General features: G+C 26.3%; 1 protein-coding gene across 1 annotated transcript; it reads right to left on the bottom strand.

Annotated features, from left to right (window-relative positions):
* Positions 1 to 8,089: 8,089 nt before the first annotated feature.
* On the bottom strand, positions 8,090 to 9,336 carry LOC101202760. The gene is made up of 2 exons (XM_004139967.3): positions 9,030 to 9,336; positions 8,090 to 8,869 (listed from the first exon to the last, which is right to left on the bottom strand). The coding sequence occupies exons 1-2, from the start codon at positions 9,243 to 9,245 to the stop codon at positions 8,339 to 8,341; spliced, it is 747 nt and encodes a 248-aa protein (XP_004140015.1). The 5' UTR covers positions 9,246 to 9,336; the 3' UTR covers positions 8,090 to 8,338.
* Positions 9,337 to 12,945: the final 3,609 nt, after the last annotated feature.

Raw genomic sequence — 12,945 nt, 5'->3', positions numbered from 1 at the left:
GACCTTTGAGCGATTGAATGTGAAACTATTTGAATTTTATATGGACAAGTGTCATAAAGGGAGTGTTGCAAGCACTCATGAGTCCATTGTAATGATAGTGTAAGTGATCATTGATTATAAACTCAACGATTCAAGAAATTTAAGAGGGGCAGTTATGAGCCTAAGCATCAGTTGCAAATCAACATTCCATATAGATGGTCTAGGTCATTGGTCGAAAGTATGTCTAAATATGCCTAATTATGTCTAAATGCCCTACTATTTTCTTTACTATTTAGTTTCTCATAAACACGAGACTTACTTGAGCATTGACGTGTATGAGGTTAGATACCACACCCATGCTTACCCTTTTTTTGTCTTGCTAGCACTCAGACGAATCTTCTCTAATAAAATAAATTTTACAGTTGATCCATCTTTTTTAGAATCGATATATACAGTAACAAATAAATATTCAAAATAGTGATAATGTAGTTAATTATGAATTATAATAGTTAACAATAAAGCCAAACATTAGAGTTTGACTAGAAGAGCCCATTGCATTAACTTGAAGTTGGGCCCAAACAATCTCTTACAAGTTAGAACTAATCTTTGATGAGATAAATCGTATTTTTATAAATATTTAGGTTTTGGTTTTCAAAAATTAAATCTATAAATACTAATTTTACTTATGTTTTTTTTTAAAAAAAAATATGTTGCCTAAATTTTAGGTGTAAATTGGAGTCAATTAAATACACTGAAAAAAATGTAGTTTATATGGTTGAGATTTGGCTATAATTATTTAAGTTATTAGGTAAAAAAAAAAAAAAGATGAAAATGCTACCTAAATTGTTTTGAAAAATACACAATATTGTATAGTCAAACAAGATTTTGATATTTAAGGCCTCATTTAATAATCATTTCATTTTTTTTTTGTTTTTTATTTTCTAAGATTAAGTCTATTTCTTTTGACTTCTTACAAAAATTTGCATCTTTTTTAAGTAAAATGGTGGAATTCTTAATCTAATTTCAAAAACAAAAAACTAATTTACTTAGTTTTCAAATTTTAGCTTGGTCTTTTAGACCATAGGTAAAAAGTAGATAACAAATAAAAAAACGTCTGGAAAATAATATCTAAAGAGTTAATTTTGAAAAAGAAAAGAATGGTTACCAAAATTTTTAGATCATGTCTTAGTTGATGGAGGTGAAATTTAGAATGAAACTAGACATCTATCTTGACAATGCAATGAAGAAGTTATAATTAGATAAAAATTGAAATTGTGAAAGAAAAGAAAAAAGAGGATGTCAGTGGGCATTATTTTATCTTCATGTCCTTTAGGAAAAAGAGTAATTGCAGGACAATTACAAGTCATTGAAAGAGAGTTGTCAATATCTTTTTTGGTTATCAAATTTTCATTTGTTTCCTTCTTTCCTTCTTCCACACACACCACTTGTATCTTGTTTTGTTCTTCCCTATTTTCTCATATCATAGATTTTTGAAGCCATCATTTCATGCTTCAATGACCCACCAAACCCCCCACTTCTCTTTCTGCTCTCCTCTTCTCAGAAAACGTGAGAATGAAATATAGCAATCACATATAAAGTATCAATACTTATATTACATTGTACCAAAATTTATTCGATTTTCAAATGTCTATAAATAATTAATCATATTTGCTAAATAGAAATTTCTTGGTCTATGTTAATAAGAGTTTGTCGTTCTAACTATACTTATAATTATTTTAAAATATTATTGTATGCTTTATTATTAACTTCAAAAATGCTACCCATTGAATTAACCTAAAAAATAATAGAATGAGAGATAAACACGAATCATTAAGTTTTAGTTAATACGACAAAATTAAGTTTTGAACAGAAGAGAAAAAGACAAAAATATAAAGTTTTTTAATGATTAAATTAAAGGTGCAAACTTTTATAATAAATATAAATTGGATGGAGTAGACCTCAACATGTGTCAATGCAAGAGAAAAAGTAAAAGATATATATTTTATAGATATATGTTCAAAAGTTTTGATTTGATTATTATTGGGACTTTCACATTCTCATTATATCAACGTTATTTGATTATTAATTAATATATCTTTAAGATTGTTTTGTCACTTCATTAAAAAATTTAATTTGTGTACTTTTTCACCAAAATCAATCCCTACGTCCCCTCTCCACCTATAACCTCATGCATGCATGAACTTAATTTCTCAATCAACAGCTAACATCACATCTTTTCCAAACCACATCCCTAGTTTTCTTTTATTCTTCTCAAGTCATTTTAGTCCATGTTCTTCACTTTTCTTAACAATTAAAAAAGAAAGAAAAAAAAAACATAAATATGATAGATTAGTCCTTTTAATTGATTCATTCACCTAATCATTAGTAAGATTAGTAGGTTAAGGGTGTTTGTATAGTCATTGTCATGTTCCAAGAAGTAGTTGCTTGTTTCTCAAAAACACATGTTCAAAGGTAAAGATATGAAGTGTTTTTACAAATAAATAAGGAAAAAAATGCATAGATTACAACTATTCATTAACTATAAGCAGGAGAATGAAACAACCAACAATGAGATATGATAACATAAGTTATTTTTATTGGATAGACAACAAAAGTAAGATTATAGGCTATCTCACGACTTTTAAGATAACAATATGATTACGTTATCAAGGAAACTGTATGTGTTGAAGAATTTGATGTATGATGATGGGGAAGAGTAATCAAAATAAAATTCACAAAAGAGTGGAGCAGTACAAGAAAAACAGCTAGCCAAGTGGGGGACCCAAGAGGGAGAAAGAGGCTTTGGGAGTGTGGAGAAGTAATTGTGTATGTCTTTATTTGCCATAATTAAGTTTTGACATCTTATGAGTCTTTAAATGCCATTGATGGGTCTGAATTATTTGCCTGAACTAACTTTTCTTCATTTGACACTTTGATGTTGACTACCAAACAAAATCCCATTAATAATCCCATATAAAATCTTTTTCTACATACCCTTTCCTTTTTCTTTGTTGCATATTTACTCAATCTCCATCTTCCCCTTTTATTTCTAATTTGACTACTTCAATAGGTTAATTATCATTTATTCGAATCTCTAACGTCCAAATTAAAAGTTGAAGATGTGTTTGAGATAAGATTCAAATATAAGATACATATATAACATGCACAAAGTTCATATACTCTTAGTCTTAAATTACATGAACTTAACATAAAATGAAGTATCAGTTAATGTTTTTTAATTTTGTAAGTTCTTACTTTTCATTATTTCACCTTATAGTAAACACACATCTTAAATGTTAGGTTTATAGCTAAGTCTTATTGGCGGAAGCTTTATATCCCTAAAGAAAAAAAATACATATAAAATGACATTTGAACTTGTGACTAAAGGAAGATCGGAACATGCATTTACCATTTTTCTATATATATTGTATAAAAGCATAAAGTTAGGAGCGGGAAGGGGAATGATGATAAATCTAAATGATGTCTCTATTACCAAAGGTGCAATATCCATTCAAGTGACTTAAAGCTTGCAACCTCATATCAGATAACGATTGGTCCAAACATTAGCATTTCTCTTGTATATGATTGGCCCAAATACATTTGCAAGATGAAGAAGAACTTCATTCACATGCCCAAACATGACTATACATATATAACAACAAATAACAAAAACTTTATAATGTTTGTTCAACTGTATTAATTCACTTAGTACCAGCTTAATTAATTAAAAGGGTTGGTATGCTAATTATTGTTGATGACTTAATAATAATAATTTTATTATATATATATATATGATCATGTGCAATCTTTTGAATCAAATTAATGCCATGGACACTTGGAGAAATTATTGTTGATGTATTTTGGTTCCTATAATTAGTTATGGACTCGATTATTAGATTTAGGGCGCATATGCTTAGAGTTTTGTAATGATTACGATTTCCTTTTTTCAACGTTGGGTTTTCATCAAAAGTGTAACAGTGTAAGATGATTTATGTATGATTATGTTTTCGAGAAGATTACGATGACAACATATATATATATATATACACACACTTTTTTATATTATATTGTCATTCCTAGCTAGACCATCATGATATTAAATAATTGATTCTATTTTTCCAGGAGACAAAAAACGTTCTTCCTTTCTAAGAAAACTCATGTTTGATTTCTGTGTCTTAGTTTATATCGGATTTTATTATAATGTTTTTGTTTAACAAAATTAATATACATGTCTAAAATGGTTATTACTCAAATTAAAAGTTTAAATTTTTAAAATTTTGAACCAAGTTGATAATATGGACTACATGAAAATTTTAAAAAAATAATTTTAAATGACTAAAAAAATCACAATTTAATGGTAATAGATGATAATAGATCAAAAGGTGATATTTATTATATTTAATATATATATTTTTAATTTATTTTGTTTATTTTGTTATATTTGAAGTAGATTCAAAACTAAATTTAAGACTAAAAATTAAAAGTTAATATTTTGAGGTATGTGAACTAAATAGAAATTAGACTAAAAATACCTTGTGATAAAGATATATATTTTGTAATGTAGAATATTGATTGGCATGGTTTAATAATTTGTTTCTTATAACTTGTGAAAAAGAATGTCTTCTATTTAGACAATTATTTTTTTTACAACTTTCTTTTGAAAACATTAGGGACTTCCAGAGTGAGTTTAGTTTTTAAAATTAAACTGTGTAATTATTTTAAAAGATAAAATTAAATAGAACAGAATGCGAAAATATGTATACCTTATAGAATAATTTTGAAAAAGAAAAAAATTCACGTGTCCACACAATGCAGAATATAAAAAATATTGTGCGATTAATTACCACACAACCACTCGAAAAGCTTGATATACAACGGTTCAAATCTTGGTACACGATTGTTTAGCAAATCTAAACAATATTATTACACGATCTTGTACTTTGGTTCATGATCATGTACCAAGATTTAAACGATCGTGTTCTAAGATCTAAATAATTTTTGATCAAGATTATGTACCAAGAGATCTTTTATATTTGGTACACCATCTTGAACCAAAATTATTTAGATTTTTCTACACAGTCGTTTATATCTAAAAAACGAAATACATGAGAGACGACGAAGAATTAAGAAATTTTGGAGGAGAAAATGAAGAAATAGCGAACAAGAACGAGTGAAAATATGAAGAATGAAAAAGTAGTAATATGAAAAAATTAATAATATATATATATATATATGAAGAAGAGATAAATAAATAACAAAGGAGAAGAAAAAGTGTCTTTGATATCAATAGGCTGAAATTTATGAAAATATTTTAGAGTTTTATAGTCTTTTTCATTTTGTTACCTGAATCGTGGATTTTAGTGTTTTTTTATATTTATGAAAATTAACCTAAAATTATTGTAAATATTTTTAAATATAGCAAAATGTATTTATATAACTAAATCTATAAACAATGACATTTTGTTAAAATCATCTTTATATATTTAGAAGTAGTTTTAGATAACCAGAAGTTTGTTTTATTTATATAAAAATTAGTATATAAAACTTAATTAGTGCTTTATTTAAATAAATATGTATATTGTTGATCAAGAAGACGTAAACTTTAAACTATTATTTTTTACTATAGATATTTATAAACACGAGTTCTACTCAACTAATCTAATAGATTCCGATTTAATTCAACTTTTTTTAAAAGTATTAATTTATTTGACAATAATTTTCCCCAATTAAACTAAATAAGTCGAAGAACTACACTAAAACAAAGGCAAAGGAGCATATCATATTGGAAAAGAAAGACCCCTTAAAAGCAACTAATTCTACATCAAAAGTAATTATGGTAATTAAGTAATTAAGATATATCTCATTAATTAGACAATCAAATTTAAACCGATTAAATTAGATTACCATTAAATAGAATCTCAAAATATTGATGGGACTCACAAATTTATGATTTTATGAACTAATTCAAAACTACATTAAATAGCCAAAAACAACTTTTCCCCTTCTATTTTCTATTCTAAGTAACCATTATCAATATTAAATGCTTGATTGGAATTGAAAGCTGAATAAATAATTTTCCAAAACTTTCCAAAATCGTTTTGGAAGTAAGCATTTATCATCTTAGGGTTAGAGCCTTATTTGTTTGATTCAATAGATTCTCCATATTCAATTAAGATTCAATCTTTTATTTCATGTATTTTGTTTACTGCTAAGAATTTCTACCTCGTTAAAAGCTAGTATATGTAACTATATAAATCACGAGATTGCTTCTCATGCTTGAAAAATAACACTACTTGTTACATTGATTTGGCTTAAAGACAAATTTTCGTAGCTAACTATTAAACATCGTTTTTCTCGATTTCTTCGTTTGAAGAGAGGTTTGAAGTTGGATTTTTATTAAAAAGAAATAAAAAGTTGGTTGATGGAAAATGAAATAAAAAAAGAAAGAAACTAATAAAGAAGTCATTAAAAGACATTGGAAAACGTAGGTAGGGAAAGTATGATAAAATTTAATTTATCATTAAATGAGAGTTAGGTATAAATATTTATGAATTGGGGTTTGAATAATTAGTTTTTCGAGCAATCAATCCTCCCTCCATTTAACACCTCCTTTGGGAAACTGTATATATTTGGTTGAATGCCCTTTTCATTCATTTATACTTTACAACTACATCCCTAACTCTAATTTTAATTATCTTCCTTTCATCATTATTATTCCTCATTTATTATTATCTCCTTTTCTTTTCTTCCAACTTTAATATATAATTTATTAATCAATATGTTTTAATTTCTTCTTCTTCATATAGAATCATGTGATATATGTAGGTTCTAAATAATCATGGTTTTCACAATTTGTTACTTTGATTGATTGTCTATATATAAAGCAGGTTCTTCCTCTCAACCTCTTTAATTTTATCTCAACTTAATTAATATTAGATGATGATACAATTTTTCCAATAGTAACTTTTTATATCTTAATTAAACATTTGAATTAATAGCTAAATGACTACTACAACAGCAAGATTCTAAAACCTATTTTCTTTCTTTATTCATTATTATTGTTTTTTAACTACTTAAACAAAATTTAAAATACAAGGAGAAGTATTACGTACATTATTTATAATGAAATAACAATGATTAAGAGAAAGGAAGAGATACATGTGTGAGAGAGTAATTGACTTGACAGTGTCTTTTGGATTGTACTAAGAACTAATATAGTTTTTTTTTATTTATTGAAATGAAAAACTAAATATTTTGATGATGATGAAGGATAGATCAATAAAACTCCCATTTGATATTTATTGACCCAACCCTATTTGACCACAAACATTACACTCTGCATTTATACATACCAACCTTACTCTTCCTTATCCTTATTCCCTCTTCAATTATTATTATTATTATTATTATTATTATTATTTCCTCACAAGACATTGAGAAATAAAACTATTTAGCTTTTAAATCTTACACCCAATTTTATATCTATCCTATAGTTTTATAATAAAACATTAATAACATTACGACCATATTTTAAAATCATACCCTTCTATTATATATCCTATCTTAATTATTTTAAAAGTATCTAAGTACCAACTAGAATAATAGTTGGTGACTTGACTATAAGGAATGCACTCTATACTTTTATCATCAAATTATTATGAGAAAAGTTAAATTCTTCGATTTGTATATATTTTAACTTCTTTTTAATTTTAAACTTGATCCCACTAATACGTTGTTATCTTGAATATATTTTTGATTTTACTTTAATGATAAAAAGCGAATGTTGATAAAAGAAGTCATAAATGTATGGATAGATACACATAATTTTATAATAAAAAATTAAATTTTTATTAGCAACAAATATGAAAATTTGGAGGCAAGTTAAGTTGTAAATTTTTCTTCCACTTTAATTTTTTACTCAAATCTTTGGATATTTATGATGATTTTTCTCTTGTTTAATTGATATAGAAAGTTTGATTGAATCTATAATGATGAAATGAAATTTTGTTTTATCAAATTGATGATATAAATATATAATTTTAAGTAATATGTAAATATGCTAAGGATGAATATCAATTTAAGATCAAATCAATCTTAAGAGAGAATAAAATGAATATCAAATAGGTTTGAGTTTTGATCACCCCTTTTGTAATTCTATTCTTAATTGAGATGAAATTATCACATAAGAAATCTTAATAAGAATTGAAATCTCAACCTTCCCTTTTGCATTTTTTTTACATATAGTTTTCTAAGTACAACTACAAAAAAAAAAAAAAAGAAGGAAAAAAAAACTATTTTTCGAAGATCATAATTTCTGTCCCTTCATCTACAATAACAATAATTTTCCATCTCTTTGAAATCAAATCGAAATGTTCAGATCAATCCGAGGTTTTTTCACCGCCGGCAACGGCACGATGGAGCTACACCGTGGACACGTCGGATTGTTCTTCATCACCAACACATACGACAAACATCCAGGGCAGCCGGCGGCGATGGGCGACGACAAACACTTTAAGTTTTCTTCTTCTCGGAACTCTTTCTCCGCCGCCGCTGATGACGACGACGACGAATACGACGGGGACGGCGAAGATTTCCACAACGACGACCGTTTTCTGATGGGATTCCTCTCAGCCCGTTCAAGCGCCGATTTGACCTTATCCAAAGTACAAACGCTCTGATAATTACTCCTCGGCGAGGACGACGAAGGCGACGAGGATAACGACGAAACCAATTTCAAATCCAAGCTGGTTTCATCGACCAAATGATTCGTCAATTGAAATTTAGAGCAATTGGGCGACGGTGGAAAATTCAAATCTTGAAGCTTTGGCACTGTTTGATTGTTATTATTGAAATCTTGAACATTGCATCTTTGAATAAACATTTTCCCTGACTGAAATAATTCAAACATTCAATCAATTAATAAAAATCCTCTGTTTCATTTAAAGCTAAAAATACACACACACACACACACACAAAAAAAGGAAATTTACAAATGGGGTTTTGATTAATGAAAATTTTAGAGGGAAACATAAAGAAGAGAAAATGGGTACCTTCAAATCGAGTCGTCTTTCCCAGCCAGAAGGTACATGGAGGTCGAGGTCCAATTCTTGGGACTCTGTAAATTTGGAATAGCCGCCGTTGAGTAAGTCCCGGGTGATCAGAGGCGTTAATTTCTCGGCGGTGGATTCGTCTCCGCCCGTCCGATGACGGTCCTCTTTGTTGTAAGTTGTAAGAACTCGCACGAGCGAGCTAACTTCGGCGGCCATTAGAGGGAAGAGAGAGAAAGAAGAGAGAAAGAAGAGAGAGAGAGAGAGAAGATGGGACTGTCGGTTTTCTTGTACAATGGGTGAGAGAGATCTCTATATATGGTAGAAAATTAAGAGGCCGTTATATAAATTTAATTTTATAAAAGAAATTTCAAAACTTAAATTTGTTATTTAAGTCCAATATTATCTTCAAAAAATAAAAGTCCAATATTAAAATATGGATGCTACTATTGACCTTCCCAATTTAATTTTATGGAAATATCAATATAATATACCTATAAATTTTTTGTCCCTAGCTTATGAAATTTATTTCATCAACCATTGATAATTAAATTGTTTTTACTTCCAAATTAGTTATTAATATTCTTATAATTAGTGTTTTATTCAACCATATAATATAAATCAGATTTTATGTTTTACTATCGTAGTGATAACATCCATTGATGCTCATCAACCATTCGAATTTATGGATATATAGATAAACATTTTTATTATTCATTTAAGTTGAAGATCAAAATGTTGATGCTAATAGTTAAGGTATCAATAAATGGTCATTGGTTCAAAATTTGTAAAAAAAATATTAAACTTTGTAATTTATTTAAAAAATATACTAAAACTATCATTTGAATAAAATGTTGTTGAAGAGATATTGAAACGTGGGATGTAATGAGTTATAATAAAATAAGTATGACGATGACGTTAAATAGTTGGACGGTGTTCAAATCATAGTTTTCATCAAGAGTCACTAATTCAATGTTTTCTATATTTCCAATTTTTATTTGAAATATTATAACGAAACAAAAACGTAGAAAAGTAATATTATAACTTTTGAAAGAAAAAAAATGTCTTTTTTCAACATAAAAGTTCATGTGTGTTTTTTTTTTCACACTTTAAAAGCATAATAATTGTAATGGTAGAAATCTAAACCTCTAATCTCAATTAAAGAATTATATGCCATAGTTTATTATGTTAGGCTTGCCTTTGACCAAAATAGTTTATATTATCATTTCAATAATAATAGTTGATAAAAAGACGATAAACTTAGTTGAAGTTATACTCCATACAGTTCAATGAGCTGACAAAAGTAATATATCAAATACGATATTACCTAAAATATAAAAACTTTCTAACTTCTTCCCATCAAAATCTAAGAAAGTGATAGGAAATTCCATTCACCACATATTAATTTGTCACGTAAGTTTACAATCAACAACACACAAATAGAATATTATTTTAAAAATTCATAAGAGAAACTTAAAAAACCAAATCAAAATTTAAAAATAACCAAAAATTGTACAAATATATATAATTAGACGAGTTTTTAGGAGAAAAATGGTAATGAAATTAATAATATATAAGTGAAATTATATAAAATAAAAAAATAGTAAAAAATATTTACGGTAAATATGTGAAATTATTGTGATAGTGGGTAGAAATACATGATATTTTATTATATATATCATAAATGTTTGGATTTATTTGATTAAATATTTAAAAAAAATAAAAAAAAAATAGACAGGGGAGGGGATTGAGAAATGAATTTCTCCAATGAGAGAAAACAGTTAATAAAAGAAGAAATGAATTAAAAAAATATAGAAAGAGCCACCATCTAAGTTATACACATTTATTGTCCACCAATACTTTGTGCTTCGGGTTTTTCTTATTCTTCAATTCTATTTTTCTTTTTAATAATTAGAAAACTAATATTTTATAATAATAATAACTATTTTTAATTTAGCCTCTTCCTTCATCCATCTTTTATTTTTAATTTTTATAATTTAAATAATTGGTACAGTACAATCCCTCGAATCAACCTCAAATTTTATCTCATTTTTATTAATTAACATCAAAATACTTAATGTGTCATTTATTGTTAATATATTTTGTTTTTGTGGATAGTGATAACAATTATATTATTTTAATTAAAAGTCCAAATTACAATTAACAGTGTTAATTTCTAATTTTTTTTTGGTAGTTATTGTAAATGTCATTTTTAGTACTATTTAGTATAATAATTGTGAGATATCAAAATGGAGTCATGAATCTCAATGAAACAAAAGTTATCCTTGGGAAAATTTAAGGTTTTTTTTTTTCAATTTTCCTAACAAAAACCAGATTTAAGAGAGTATGGAACCGTTTTCACCAATAGATCAATTATATAAAAAATAATAATATATTTTTTTGACACTTTTATTATTATAAACACTAATTTAAAAGCTTTATAAGAATTGACAAAGTATTTATTTTAGTAGAACCTAATTAGTTAATGTCTAGAGAGATAGTGGTTCAGTAGATAATAAGAGTAAGATTAGTAAATACTTTATTTTGTTTTTAATTATCAATAGTTTCACACAAACAAAATTAATATATTGTCCATCCAATTTTGTTCAGGTTAACTATATAGTTAATAAATATTATATTTTTTAAAAAATTATGAAAGTATATGAGTGATATTTGAAAATGTGTGATTATAGTTGAATTTCGAGATATGTTAATTTATGTAATATAACATGATATATATTCATAAAATTCATACAAACATCGGATTAAAAATAAGATCGAAGATGTATAGAACTTACAATTTTAATTTAATAGATGGATTAGTGTTATAATTTTAAAGTGAAATATTAATTAGATATTTTAAAAACATAGAAAAATGGTTAGAAATAATATAAAATATAACAAAGTTTTCAAACTTGAAACCATAGTTTAAAAATTGGGCATAATATGAAGCAAAGTTGCTAAGGAAATCTCGATAATCGTAGTCATTGACTTGTGTACTTTTTCATTACCCAAATCTCGTTTACCACTTATTTTTATTTCTTTATTCAATCTCTCCTTTATTAATTTGCGCGTTAGGCGGATGGGAAAAAGAATAATAATAAATAGAAAGGAAATAAGATGGTTTATTAAAATTGAAACCATTAATTTAAAACTTTTTGAAACCAATTTTAACATCATTTCATCAAATTCAACAAAACCCTACCATATATATATAATCATCAAATTAATAACCTTAAATAAAAATAAAAATCACATTTCTTATTAATAATAATAATAATAATAATAATAATAATAATAATAATAATAATAATAATAATAAGAGACGTGCATTGACTTTTTAATTTTAACACTAACCATTCGTGGTTTTATGCCACGTGTAAAATTGTAGAATAGTTTTGTAAATTATTTGTAGAGTCGGTTTTGTTGATTTGAGAAGTAAAAATTGTAAGAAATAAAAAGACGAGAACACCCTTTTGTGTTAATTAATGCATTGTGATAATAATAAACTAAGAAACTCAACAACCCCAACAATTCTTTGGTTCTATAACTTTGGCTTTTTTTACATCATTTTCAACCATAGTAGTTTGCCTTATTTAATCCCCTTTTATTTCAATGCTTCTTATTAATTATCCACTTCTTTTCCTATTCATTTTACGAGGATTTTCTTTTTGTATTATGCAACCCTCACTTTTATTTAATTACAACAAACACTATTATTTATTACTTTTTTCCTATTTTTATATTTATTCACATACAAATTAAATACTTCTATAATATAACCAAATCTTAACATTATAACTTTCCTCTTTTTTATTTTTAGTTCAACAAAGTAGCGTGAGAGATTTAATCAAAGGTCTTTGGTCAAACTATAAGTTTTACGTTAGTTATTGAATTGACATTAATTTAGCTTCAACAC

Source organism: Cucumis sativus, chromosome 6, assembly GCF_000004075.3.
Source record: "Cucumis sativus cultivar 9930 chromosome 6, Cucumber_9930_V3, whole genome shotgun sequence".
In the NCBI taxonomy this organism is placed as follows: domain Eukaryota; kingdom Viridiplantae; phylum Streptophyta; class Magnoliopsida; order Cucurbitales; family Cucurbitaceae; genus Cucumis; species Cucumis sativus.
This window is presented reverse-complemented; position numbering and strand designations above follow the sequence as displayed.

What these genes read in the sequence shown, in the direction of transcription:
- LOC101202760 (XM_004139967.3), bottom strand. Translation starts at nt 9,245, where the DNA reads ATGGCCGCCGAAGTTAGCTCGCTCGTGCGAGTTCTTACAACTTACAAC. An exon ending in AAAGACGACTCGATTTGAAG is followed by an intron (nt 8,870 to 9,029) that starts GTACCCATTTTC and finishes GAATTATTTCAG; the next exon opens with TCAGGGAAAATGTTTATTCA.